At 45.5% G+C, this 13,179-nt stretch overlaps 1 protein-coding gene across 1 annotated transcript; it reads right to left on the bottom strand.

Moving 5' to 3' along the window:
• Nucleotides 1–3,796: 3,796 nt before the first annotated feature.
• LOC130387031 (TOG array regulator of axonemal microtubules protein 1-like) lies at nucleotides 3,797–4,867 on the bottom strand. Its single transcript, XM_056595957.1, has 4 exons — nucleotides 4,791–4,867; nucleotides 4,444–4,663; nucleotides 4,263–4,349; nucleotides 3,797–4,037 (listed from the first exon to the last, which is right to left on the bottom strand). The coding sequence occupies exons 1-4, from the start codon at nucleotides 4,812–4,814 to the stop codon at nucleotides 3,811–3,813; spliced, it is 558 nt and encodes a 185-aa protein (XP_056451932.1). The 5' UTR covers nucleotides 4,815–4,867; the 3' UTR covers nucleotides 3,797–3,810.
• Between the last annotated feature and the right edge of the window lie 8,312 nt (nucleotides 4,868–13,179).

Below are 13,179 nucleotides of genomic sequence, written 5' to 3'. Positions count from 1 at the left end.
CCAGTAACATTTCTTCATCATAAACTACAAGTTACGCAAAATGGCATACAAACATCCAGTCCAATATGAAAGAAAAAAGCTGGCTTCATTAAGGAATCAAACCCCTTATCCCTGCGTTAATGAGTTGTTCTCTGACCACTAACCCATCAGGTCTTAGTACATGCGATTCAAGAGTTAACCACTTGACAATCTTTAAACTTCGGTTGCCTAGATATTGTAAAGACAGTGATGTGTGTACATTGTGCGACTATCCGTCACTCGCGATGTGTGTGCAGTCCAAAATGAAAGAAAAAACCTTGCATCACTAGGGAATCGAACCCCCAATCATCAGTTGGTCGTTGGTAACTGTAAACGAAGAGATCGCATTTTGTTTAACTGCTAACTAACAAACGGGTTTATGCGTTCACTGAACAAAGATTATGGAAATAAAAGACCACTTTTCCATCAGAAAAATCATCAGAACCGTTATTACCAACCCAGACACTAAAAGCCAAAACCTTTCTCACATGCACACCCATCGCGAGTGACGGCTACGCGCACACATGCACACCCATAGCGAGTGACGTAGGACGTAAAGTCCCGCCCAGGTCAAAGTGGCGTCGATTTAGAGAGTCCCGTGCACGTGTAGTGTGCGGACCATAGACTGTAAAAGGTGCAGACAGACAGGCAGGCAGAGACAGCTGGGAGCGAGAGAGAGTAGTGGACTCGCAGGAATGAGCCAGAAAGTACGATTTTATTATCAACCACAACCGCGGGAGAGATTTGTGGTAGCACCTCCTGCAAGTAGCACCGGAGCGACCTCATTCAATTTTAACTCGTACCTTAAGAAATTAGGTAGGTCGCACTCTGGAGCCCTGTGGACAACCCAATTGCCAGCATCATTGGCGACGCAGCTCTGTCCGGCAGGACGGTGACACCGACGCTGGGCTGCCTAACATTCAAATTGAAGGTACAAGAAACAAACTGTGTTTGCAAACATTTGATTGAAATTTTGACATTTAGAAGAAAAAAACCTTCGATACTAAACTCGGTGAAATTATTGTGAATTAGTTTCTTTCACAGTGGGTCCCATGGTGCTGTTGCTGGAGGAGTCGGAGGAACCGGGGCCGTCCATTGTCCCTCCCGTGCACCGTGCGCCAAGAGTGCTGGTGGAGGCGGTGCTGCAAAACCAAGAGGAAATGACATAATCCATTAATGACCTGAAGGAGCAACTGACCAACATGACCAATGTATTGATTCAAATCAATTAGTCTCTTGAACAGATTGCCCCTTGCGCAAATAAAATGTCAAATACACCATAAACCGTTGACCAATTACGCTTTTTTACCACCTCCAATGCTGCAAAACACAAAATGAAAAATGTTATGTTTCTGTGCTAGATTTACCTAAAATCTCTTTATGATCCTGTCTCGTCTGAAGGCCAGTGGCATTAGGAGGTGGTAGGGGCACTGCGTCAGGCATAGGACCGTCTGGTCTGGGGAGTTCCTGCAGAGGGACCCCCTGTCTGATGGCTAAATTGTGTAGCACACAGCAAGCTATGATGATCCTTCACACCTTTTCAGGCCGATACTGCAGTGTCCCCCCCCTTGCTGGAAAGGCACAGCCATCGCCCTTTCAGCAGGCCTATTTCGCGCTCAACGGTGTCCCTCGTGCGCGCATGGGCCCGGTTATACGCCGGTTATACTTCCTGCTGGGTCCTCGGGTTGGTTAAGGGGGTCATTAGCCATGGCTTCAGCGGGTAACCTTGATCACCTAATGATGATACATTTTTAAACAACTGTACACAACCCAGCAATAGTATTTTAAACATGTTGTAGCCTAATACTCACCAATGAGCCAGCCATCTTCCACAGCGCCATCTTGGAGACTCACACCAACAGAGCTGTTCTGCATGATGAATGAGTCGTGTGTTCCTCCAGGCCACCACGCAACAACGTTTAACAAGGATAGATTTGCATCACAAACGATTTGCACGTTGACAGAATGAAACCCCTTTCTGTTAACATAGTTAAATTCGGAAGTTGACGGTGCTTTTGTGGCTATGTGGGTGCAATCTATGGCTCCAATTATGTTTGGGAATCCGGCGATGGCGTGAAAGCCCCGTTTGATTTCGGTTGGGGATCTCTGTAAGGGAACTGGATGTAGTTTGGGGCCAGGGAAATAATTGCATCCAACACCGCCGGCATGGTCCTACTCATCGATGGCTGAGAAGTGCCGGATATGTCTCCAACCTCACGCTGTAATGTGCCGGTAGCTAAAAATCCCAGGGTGGAAAGGAGTTGGATATGCACAGGGATTGCGTTTGTGAGTCCCGTGTCTCGAGCCAACATTGGCCCTAAATCACGACACAAATCCAGCAGTACATTCTTTGGGAAGTGGTACCTACTAAGAAGCCACTCTGTGCTCTCTCCAAGCAGATCAGTATAATCTTTGAAGACGCGCTCCCTGCGGAGCGCATGGTTGCCAAGTCTTCCAATAACGCAAGATAAGCCATTGCACTAGATTTCAAACATTTCTCACAGCTGTCTTTTATAAGGTTTGACACCAATTAGGTAATTTGTCCGTTTAAAATTAGACAAAGGAGTAATTTAATGTTTTCTAATTAAAGTAAACATGGGACATCTGTGGATGTCGATTGCTTAATGCAGACGTTGACACTCTTAAATGCTTTGCTTTGCACTTGTAACATCACTATTCTACCACTAGATTCTGTTCGTACATTTTGGTAAATTCCATACTTTGCGTGGCAATGATCTTACGCCCTCCTTACGCACAAATCTGTGTGTAAGTACGGTTGATAAATGAGGCCCCAGGCTTTGATTACAGGCTTTGAGAGTAGGGATGTCCCGATCCGATATTTGGATCGGATCGGCCGCCGATATTAGCAAAAAAATGCATATCAATATCGGATCGGCCTGCACGGGAAAATCCCGATCCGGACTCCCGATCCAGTTTCTTTTCAAAACTCCGGTCCGTGTTTTCGAGCGCACCAATGTAGGCAATCCATTCCAGATCTTTTCAGTTTTTCCCCCCAAATCCGGTCCGCGTTGTTCAGCACACCTAGCGCACACTGTGTGTGTGGTAATTTGACTATTTTCTACTCAGGTTTTGTGTGTGTTGCTTTTATATATAATGTTATATTGTTTACACTCTTGTTGTTCAAGAACAGAGCACTGATGCCAATTCAGTGTGTGTGTCGTAATTTGACTATTTATTATTTAGTCTATTTTGTGTTTATTTAACCCTGAATAAACAGGTCAGCTTCTCATTACCAACTATTGTGGATTATTCAAACTAACCTAATTAATTTGGCTAGTTGTTCTTAAGAGTAAAACCCTTTTCAACATGAGTAGTACAACAAAATAAGTAAATATCTTTAATCTTTAATACATGCTTGGATCGGCCGGTATCGGTATCGGCCGTTGCTAAAAGCTACAATATCGGTATCGGATCGGAAGTGCAAGAAGCTGGATCGGGACATCCCTATTTGAGAGGCTACCTGTTCGGATCGGCTTAGCTCAGGAGGTAGAACAGTTGTATCGTAATAGGTTGCTAGTTCGATCCCCAGCTCCTCCTAGCTGAGTGTTGACGTGTCCCGGAGCAAGACACTCAACCCTAACTGCTCCCGACAAGCTGGCGGTCACAAGCTGGCGGTGTGTCAATGTGTGTATTATCCGATGTAAGTCGCTTTGGATAAAATGCCCTAATTGTAATGGAAAATTGTACCTGTTAAAGTGAAACACAATCTACCTGTAAAAGTGCAAAGAGAGCAGTGAGTCTTCTCGTTCCCGTCCTTAGGTCATTTTTTATTCAGGACATGGTTCTCAGCAGCTGGTTGAGGTCCCTGCCGACGCTCGGGGGCTGGGAGGCGGCGCTCTGCTGCAGGCCGGGCCCCATCTGATGGTGGAGTGCTCGGCACAGGCTGGTGGTCGCCCGGTGCACGCTGCCGCTGGACGGGCCCAGCAGGCCCCACAGCAGGGGCAGCGCCTTCTGCTCCACCAGCTGGGGCCGGCGGGGGTACAGCTCCGTCACCAGCTCTGGGGGGGGGGGGAGGAGGAGACGGAGGGGAGGAGACAGAGGAAGAGAAGGAGGAGGAAACCAAGGAAGAGACAAAATAATGGGAGACAGGAGGAGACAGAGGAGAGGAGGCGGCAGAGCAGAGCGGATCAGATGCCTCTTGATTGGCCACACAATGGTATACGTATGTTTGGTGCTGATCATTGCAAAAAACAAACAAAGAAACATTTTAGCCATTAACAAACCTGCAACCTTCTCGATCAGGTCCACCTTTGCTTGGCCGCTAAGAACCCGTGCCTTGAAGCAGAACGGCTCCAGGAGGAGGCTGTTGTCTGGAGAGGGGCAAGGGAAGAACACATGAGTAACAAGGACAACGCCGTGGTCAGACCGGACCGTGTTCTGGACAGCTCCCCACCGGGCCCTCACCGAGGTTCAGGACCAGCTCGCAGAGGGCCCCTGTGGCGGCCGAGTACACAGCGCGGTTCTTGGAGTTGAGGTGGTTGTCCACGATGGCGGGCACCAGGTGGTTGAGCACCCCGGACAGGTTGTCCTTCAGCAGGCGCACCATCCCCTGCAGGGCCTCCAGGGCGTACAGGTTCACCTTACGGTTGGACTCCAGCAGGCGGTCTCTGAAGAGGTCAAACACCTGGGGGAGCGGGGAGAAACGGGGAACAGGTGAACAAAAAGGGGACAGGAGGGAGTCCCACCAGGTGAGGGGATAAGGGCGAGTGTGAGGTAGTGGGTGTTACGAGCGGTGGGGGGGTTTTACGGACCGGGAACAGGCTGCGGATGACCATGCTGGGGTTGTGCTGGCAGTCGGCCACCAGCTGGTCGAGGCCTTTGATGCGCTCCCTGAAGTCCTTGACTCCAGCAGAGCGGTGAGCTGCCTGATGTACTCAAACTTGTCTTCCATGATGGGCCCCTGAGGTTTGCAGCTGTACTTGCTGTTGGGCTCCCTGGAGGGTACCACAAAATATAATGTCATGAAACTGCATACATACTTACTACATATATATATATATGATCTTGGAAATAAGATAAAAGATATTCTTAAAGTTTGCTTCAAGTTGAGAAAACAAACAAATGCATAATTAATATAGGAGAGACATTGCAAACAGAAGCCATCATGTGTGTTCTGGAACACGACCCCGAGAGAGGAGCTGACCTCATAGCATATATAAGGCTTTTACTTTCACCAACATATTTCCAAGGTAGCTGTCATGTGTCTGGGAGGAGTCTCACCTGGGGGTGGTGGTGGCGGTGTTGGTCGGGGTGGCGGTGGTGGTGGTGGGGCTGGGGGCTATGGTCTGTTTGGGGAGCTTCCTTTGGAGCGTCGAGGCCCTATCGGTGCCACTGCCGGGAAGCGAGGCTGGGGTCTGGGGCGTCTCACCCAGACCCTGACCCTGACACAATGTTTAATAAAAAAAAATACAATTTCATTCATCCAAGCGTAATGAGTTGTTATTCTTTTAATATATTTGATACTTTGTGTGGCTTATATCTTTAAATGATCATGGTAGAACATCTTGAATACTTTGATTTCAACACAGATGTAAGGTAAAAGTTAAGGTTAGGCCAGTATGCTAACACGAACGTGAAGCTTTCCCTCCAAAACTTAAAAACGCATCTAAGTAATAGTACTTATAGATAGCTTTCAGTTGCCCCCCTACCGCTCTAAATGTAAAACTGACATTTACAAATATGCAATAATGCAATAACAGTCAGACAAATACTTGTATGTGATTTTTTCATTCATATTTACCATTTAATATTGAAATCTCTGCTGTCGTCCCATAGAATAACATTGAAAGCGCGGCGTGTTTGGAACTATTGAGGCTTACATGAACCACGTGAGAACCACGTGAACACCCTGTCGGCGAGATCATAGCGTGTCGCAACTCTCTCTCTCTATAGAGTGGTGAAGTCACGCCCCTTCCGGTAGGGTTCATGGGACCTATGAGATCGAAAAATATGAATGGGAGTCAATGGAGAGAAAACAATTATCTTCTAGTCCCAATCTTTATATGCCCTGGATTACACATATGTTGTTTGTGGATTTAAATGATAATTTTTCATGCAAAGAGTTCGACCGTTTATTGTACAATTTTTCAGATAAAGGCTGTAGAGAAAACACAACGAGAAAGACTACGGCTGCATCCGAATACCTAGTACATACTATTTCTGTCTAGTGTCTACTACTTGACCATACTACACTTGACTGTGTAGTACGGTCTATAGACATGCGTAGAACGCCTCCGAACGCCGCCGAAACTCCACCGGATGTTTGGAGATGACGTATCTCCCCCAGATGGCGGCAAAATGTACCTGTTTTCCGTCTTGTTATCGTTGCTATTAAATAAAAAAATGTCTCTTTCTACGCGAATGTCTCTTGAAATGGATATCTCTGCTAGAAGGCGTCGTCGTCGGTCATCTCGTAGAGCGACTTACCGGCAGGTTATGTTGTATATATGTGGAAATTTGGTAAGTCATTTTTTTGGAATAATAATAATACATTTACAGTTATTTTTTACTCCGTGAAAAAGACGATTGAAGTTAATTTTTCCTTTTTTATTGAACACACACACACACGAATAAAAAGCCGCTGTTGGTGGTGTCGGGTCAGCTGAGCTCTTCTTCGTTTGTTACCAGACTCCGGTTGCATTGTGGGATAGCGTAGTGTGGTCCGTGGTTCACTTTGGCGGTAGTATGCATTCGGAAATGACTTCCGTACTACAGAATGCATACTACAGTATTCGGACGCGCTAGATTTTTCGCATACTACAAAATGCATACTATATAGTATGCAAGTACGAGTATTCGGATGCAGCCTACATATCGCCTGATGTCGCGTATGTGACGTCACGTCATCAGACTCATCATCCTCACAGCGATTCAGTGCTAATCAATTAGATCAAGATACCGGTGTGTTTTGTTCCCGAATGTACCCATTCCAGCAGGCACGGCTGTTCTTTCTTTCGATTCCCGTCCGATGTGAAGACTCGGAATCGCTGGCTCAAACAGATCAGGTAAAGAGATATGTTTTTAACGATTTCTGGAATTGTGAGAAAAATTGTGACAATCAAATATACACAGCTCACAATGTTATGACCAATCAGTGCAGAAAACCACACAATTCCAAAGGGTGCACATTGTTTTACAGCCATACGTTTCATCCAACTGTGTAAGAGTAACTTGACCTCAGAGTAGTGATGAAGGTTGTGAGCAACATGTAATGATAACATGCATTTCTTCCTTTTTAATACACTCTTGTAATCTTATATCATCTTTTAAATAAAATAAAATAAATCAAAATCAGACAGATCAGGGAGAGTCAAGAGTCAAAAGGGATCAGCAGCCAGCCTTGCATGAAATTATTCTGCATTGTTTGTTGCTTTGAGGGGTAAGTTAGTCCAATAACACACGTGTCTGTATGATTACTGTAACCGTTTGTGAATCAGTCTTCAAATAGTTAATCAATAAAAGGGATTTACTCTTTCCTTTAAATAAATCATGTTCCCTTTCTCTCTTTTCGCAGGAACAGCTAAAGCCCCCTACCAGGACTGACGGGCACAGGAATTTTCAGGACATGTTTTATTAATTCTACTGCATCAGTTAGCAGTCAGTTAGTGTCAGCTTACACAGCAGTTTTTAAAACTTAACGGTGACCAACTGGGCACAATCCATGAGTCTCGCAGTCAGGTTTATGTTTTCTATTTTCTTCTATCCTCAGCACCAGTGTGTTGGATTTGTATACCATTTCAAATAAATTAAGTTGACCGTAATTATGAGCTTCAGCTGCGTTTCTTTGAGTTAAACGTTTGTATTTAAAAAACAATTAGACAAGACTTTAACAGAATGCAAGTTTACTTTATTCCCTATGTGAAAGATGAATCATTTACCTGCATTAGTGTTTATAACTTTGATTTTATTCAATTCTTCAAGTTCAATATTCATTTCAGATCAATTGTATTGGCTATGATTTTATATTTTATCACCACACACTCAATTGTAAAAATCCTACTGATGTTTCAATGGCTTAAGTTTGATATAAAGCGTAATTGCTTTAGATTGAATTACTGTGTAGGACAAACGACTCGCAAAACAAAATGTCTTGTCCATGTCACACATGGTATGTCTCTTATGAGATGTTTGCTGATGTCCAAAGAAGAGTGAGAATTCTTTAAGAAACCTTAATAAAGGTCTCTGATTTAACTGCTGTACATGGCAACTAAAATCACTGAATAGGATACATTACAGAGCCATCTTCAGACACACCACTTAAATGGACCATGTTGAAGCTCACGGTGAGGGTCATGTCTTCACTGTCCTGGCACGAGTGTAAAGGGGAAATTAAAACAAAACGCATACGCAAGAATCTACAATAGGACTGACACCACTTACTACAAATGATAACACACTGACCATGAAGGGTCTGTTTTTCCTCGGTTATCTTCTTTGTGTTGAAGGTCAGTGAGTGCCCAAATCAAAAGAGAAAAAAACAGTAAACCACTCACAAGTACACCATAGCACTGCTAACACTCAATGGTAATAATTAGTGTTTTTTTTCCATTTTGTTTTGCAGACGAGCAGACCGGGAGCCAGACAAAAATTTGAGGGTGTGTGGCTGGCATTTTCTTAATGGCAAAGAAAACGGGCCATGTCATTTCGAGTGGTCCAAGACAACCCCCAGCCATCCAACTAAACATTCCCTTGACCACACATACTGCACGGTGGGAGGACAAGATACTGCAGTGGATCCCAACGGAGGAGCGATGGAGGAGCAAGAGGACGTCGTGCCCCAAGAGTCCTGTCCGGTCAACAGAAAGGATGAAGGAGTCATCTACTCTCCTGCAAGACTCAGTGATGAAGTCATCCGGATGGAGACTGGCCTACCCGATAAGGCCATGTTCAGTAAGGTGGTGGGGCTGGTGCAGCGCTTGGAGGGCTCCATCGTCTATGCAGCTGGCTGGAGGGTTGAAGGAATGACGATGGAGTCCCAGGTGTTCATGGCGCTCATGAAGGTTCGCCAGAACTACACTCGCCTGCACCTGACCCAGCTGTTCTCCTGCAGCACTGCAACAGTAGCAAATGTGGTGAAGACTTTCATTCATTTGCTACATAGGCTACTGTTCAAAACTATGATGGCAGCTGTGCCCAGTCGCCAAAAGAACAGGGAGAGCATGCCTGCATCCTTTCTGCCCTCTGCCAGCAACTGCAGGATTGTTATAGACTGCACAGACATTGCGGTTGCTGCTCCAAAGGAGATGGACAAGGCCAAAATTGTCTATTCGGCCTACAGGGGGATGCACTCCTTTAAAGTGCTAATTGGTGTCGCCCCTAATGGGGTGATAACATACTGCAGCTCCTTGTTCCGAGGCTCTGTTTCTGACAAGGCCATTACATTGCAGTCAGGCCTACTTGAGCACCTGGAGGCTGGTGATATGGTCCTGGCAGACAAGGGGTTCTTGATATCCGACATTGTGCCAGATGGTGTCTCTGTAAATATCCCTCCCTTTCTGAATGATGGAAAATTCACAGAGAGTGAGGTGAGGGCAACCAGGGAAGTGGCACGTAATCGCATCCACGTTGAAAGGGCCAATGCTCGCATAAAGGATTTTAGAATCCTCCAAATGATCCCCTCCCACCTAAGGAGTTCCGCCAACGTGCTTGTACAGCTGTGCTGCGCGTTGGTCAACCTTCAAAATCCCTTAATTAAGGAAATCAGCTGCACCCTTTCTGTTAACTAATTGATTAGTAGCATGAAAGGCTCTCAGTGAGCTAGTGTATTTCCTTTGGAGCCAGGTGTGTCACCTGCCGCGATTCTGAATGTAATTAGTGTACATGGACCAGGTGGGGTGTTGCACCTAGTGAATCAGAATGTTACGATAAAGAAGGACGTGTTTACACTAATTACATTCAGAATAGCAGCAGGTTCAAACATGCCTGGCTCCACAGGAAACAAACAAGCCCATCAAGAGCCTTTGGTGCAACTATTCAATTGGTAACATTCCCCTCCCCTTCCCCTGCAAATGAATGTTTTTTTATGACAAACAAATGTAGTCTGACTGAATTACTAACTCACACCTTGGTAACTTTATGTTACATTTAGTTGGTATAACGTAATGTAAATGTTAATAACTCTTTCACATATTCCAAAATATTTTAGTTTACGACACCTAGATTTTACCTGGATCATTGGCTTCCCTGATTACAGGTACTGACAGGAAACGCGACGTGAACGCTGATCCACTGTCTCCCAAAATGAACTGAACAAAATAACTGATTGAATATAAAAACAACTATTTACATATTGTTTACAGATTCAGTCCTCTCTACTGATCAACACTGGGAGGATGTGCTGCCGGTAGAACTCCTCCAGAACGACAAGGTTTTGTCCCCACGCAGGGTCTTTGGGGATTGGGATGACTAATGCCTCCTTCGTGGTCCACACCACAAAGTAGGACAGGTCCCGATCAGTTAGGTGGAGCTGACCTTGGACCTGGTGCCAGTACGCATGGGTTTTCTTGAGGGCATAACCCTGCCCCTCCACAAACATGGTGGAGGTCCAACAAAACCGTCAGGTGACGCTCCCACGATGCCTGATTTGCTCACAGAGAGTCCACAGTCAAGCACCTCCACCTGACAAGCCTGTTGAAAGGCTTTCACCCTCTCTTGCTCATTCATAACCCCCCAGTTCACAGAGAGCACACCATCCAAATTCTGTCCCCCAAGCAGCCTCTTCATGAGGGATGCACAGGTAGAAGCAGACCGCCGTGAAAGAACAGCTCCAAAATTGCTCGCTGTTAATCGTCCCTGTCTGTGCCGCTGCCATTGAGGATTTGTCCGTTGCCCCACGGTGGCTGTCTGGATGGCCAGACGTTGCTCCTCAGTGAGCTCCAATGCAGCAAGGAGACTCTCTAGCCCCTGACCTTTGAACTCCCTCACCAGCTCAGGCACAGTGGGAAGAGCCTGATGCTGGGGCTGGGGCTCTGTTGACAACAGCCATGCCATCCCGCACTGCGTACCCTGGAGCGCTGACCTGAACCAGGCCACATCCTCCATGCTGATATCTCTGGCCAGAGGATTGTAGGTGTCCTCCACCTGGGGGTACAGCTCCGACACCGGCAGTGTGACTTTGGGGGTGGAAGTCTTCTTCCACTGACACACAACGTCGGTCACGCTGAACTCCCGCATTGCAAAAATAGCAATTGTTGCTGCATGGCTGCATTTAAAAAAAAAACAATGGGCATTCACAAGAGGACCTCAAAATGCTGCCATCGTCACGCAGGGAGATCTGTTAAAACACGATTGGCTATATTTACTCTTGGTGCATACAATCTTATCTAGCTTAATTTACACTACACTACAGCACTTGCAATTGGCTAGCTAGCAGGCTACTTAGCTAATGGAGTCCTAGCACTTTGAGACTATTTTTATGAAAATTGCTTTACAAATAAAATGTATTATTACTCACCAATGCCTTGTAATGCCGCTCCCTGCGACTGGCGTGGACAAGACCGACAATCTCCCCATCGGCATAACTAAAACTCTCCACATGCCCCGACTTATAGTGGTTTTCACCTCTTTCTATGCTTTTATCCTCGCCTTGAAAAAAAGTGGTGAAGTGGAGCAGAGAGATCGCCGAGTTCCAAGTGCGGGTGTGGTGACGTATATCATATGCGTTGAGAGCAGCGAAGAGCTGTAGTTCACAAAGCGGCCTCACATAAAACCTAAAATTATCAAACTTCTTCACGAAATGTTTTAGTTTTCTTTGCATGAAAAAATATCATTTAAATCCACAAACAACATATGTGTAATCCAGGGCATATAAAGACTGGGACCAGAAGATAATTGTTTTCTCTCCATTGACTCCCATTCATTTTTTTCGATCTCATAGGTCCCATGAGCCCTACCGGAAGGGGCGTGACTTCGCCACTCTAGCTCTGGGAGGCGTAACATGTAGTCGGAGGCGTAACTTGTAGTCGGAGGCGTGTCTAGTACTTTTCTAAATCGCGGAAGTGATCTGTATGTAGCAGTGGTGCGCAGGTACATAAATGACCGCAACTCGGACCTCAAATATTAGGCCTTAAATTTACTTACCGTCATGAATATCGGAAGACCCAACTTCAATGAAGATCTCGTGTGAACCGTGATTTACAACGCCTTTTGTTTACCGCGAAAATAGAAAGATCTTGCGTGGACCGCGATTTAGAAAAGAACAAGTTACGCCTCCTAGTACAAGTTACGCCTCCGTCTTGCAGGACGCAGACGGGACTCTCTAAATCGACGCCACTTCGACCTGGGCGGGACTTTACGTCCTACGTCACTCGCTATGGGTTTGCATGAGTGCGCGTAGCCGTTTGTCTCAGGGATCTGTGCACGAACTCCCTTGCACTACAGATTACGAGCGTCAGTGTCGTACGCGATGGAGGGTGACATTCCTACAGTCTGTGATGATAGGCTATATTTCTACAAATGACTTACTTTTACTAGCGATTAACATGACGAAACAACACGAACTAAGCTAACATTAGACTATAGCCATACCAGTTAACGCCATACCAGCTAACCCTAACTATTTATATTAAACTATGAACCATTTTGCAACAGGCAACTGTGTGTTGGTGCGTCTTATTGCTTCCCACGTCTGCGTCTGCGTCTGCATCTTTCCCACTCCTGGCTAATAGTTTCAGCTTTTGTACTGTATATCAGAAATGATCACCCTGTACCACACTGCTGACTTGTTGATGTTTTGTGCCATTTTATCCATAGAATGTGAACTATTTTAATCTTGTTTCAGACTGACAGTCCCTGTGTCTCTTTAATAATCTGCTCAGGGTTGTTGGCCGAATTCTGCTCTGTTGACAAGTGATTGATGAGGACGCATCGACTCTCTGGGCAGATAAGGGATTAACACATTTATTACCCAGCATACATTTGGGGGTGATACGCTTGCGTCCGTATGTTTTAACATTAACTGCAAATAAAACAACTATTCATTCAACAAAAAGTTTCAAAATTCTTCCTTTATTTAACTGTTTAGTGCAATCTCATTATACTCATGAAACAGCAACAGCTGCTTAATAACATCTGTAATGTATTCGTAACTGTAAATTGGTTACTTTATAAACCAACAGTAGATTACGAGAATTATCCACCCGC

This window comes from Gadus chalcogrammus, chromosome 8 (assembly GCF_026213295.1).
Source record: "Gadus chalcogrammus isolate NIFS_2021 chromosome 8, NIFS_Gcha_1.0, whole genome shotgun sequence".
Taxonomy (NCBI): Eukaryota; Metazoa; Chordata; class Actinopteri; order Gadiformes; family Gadidae; genus Gadus; species Gadus chalcogrammus.
Note: the sequence above shows the minus strand (reverse complement) of the source record. Positions and strands in the feature narration are given on the sequence as shown.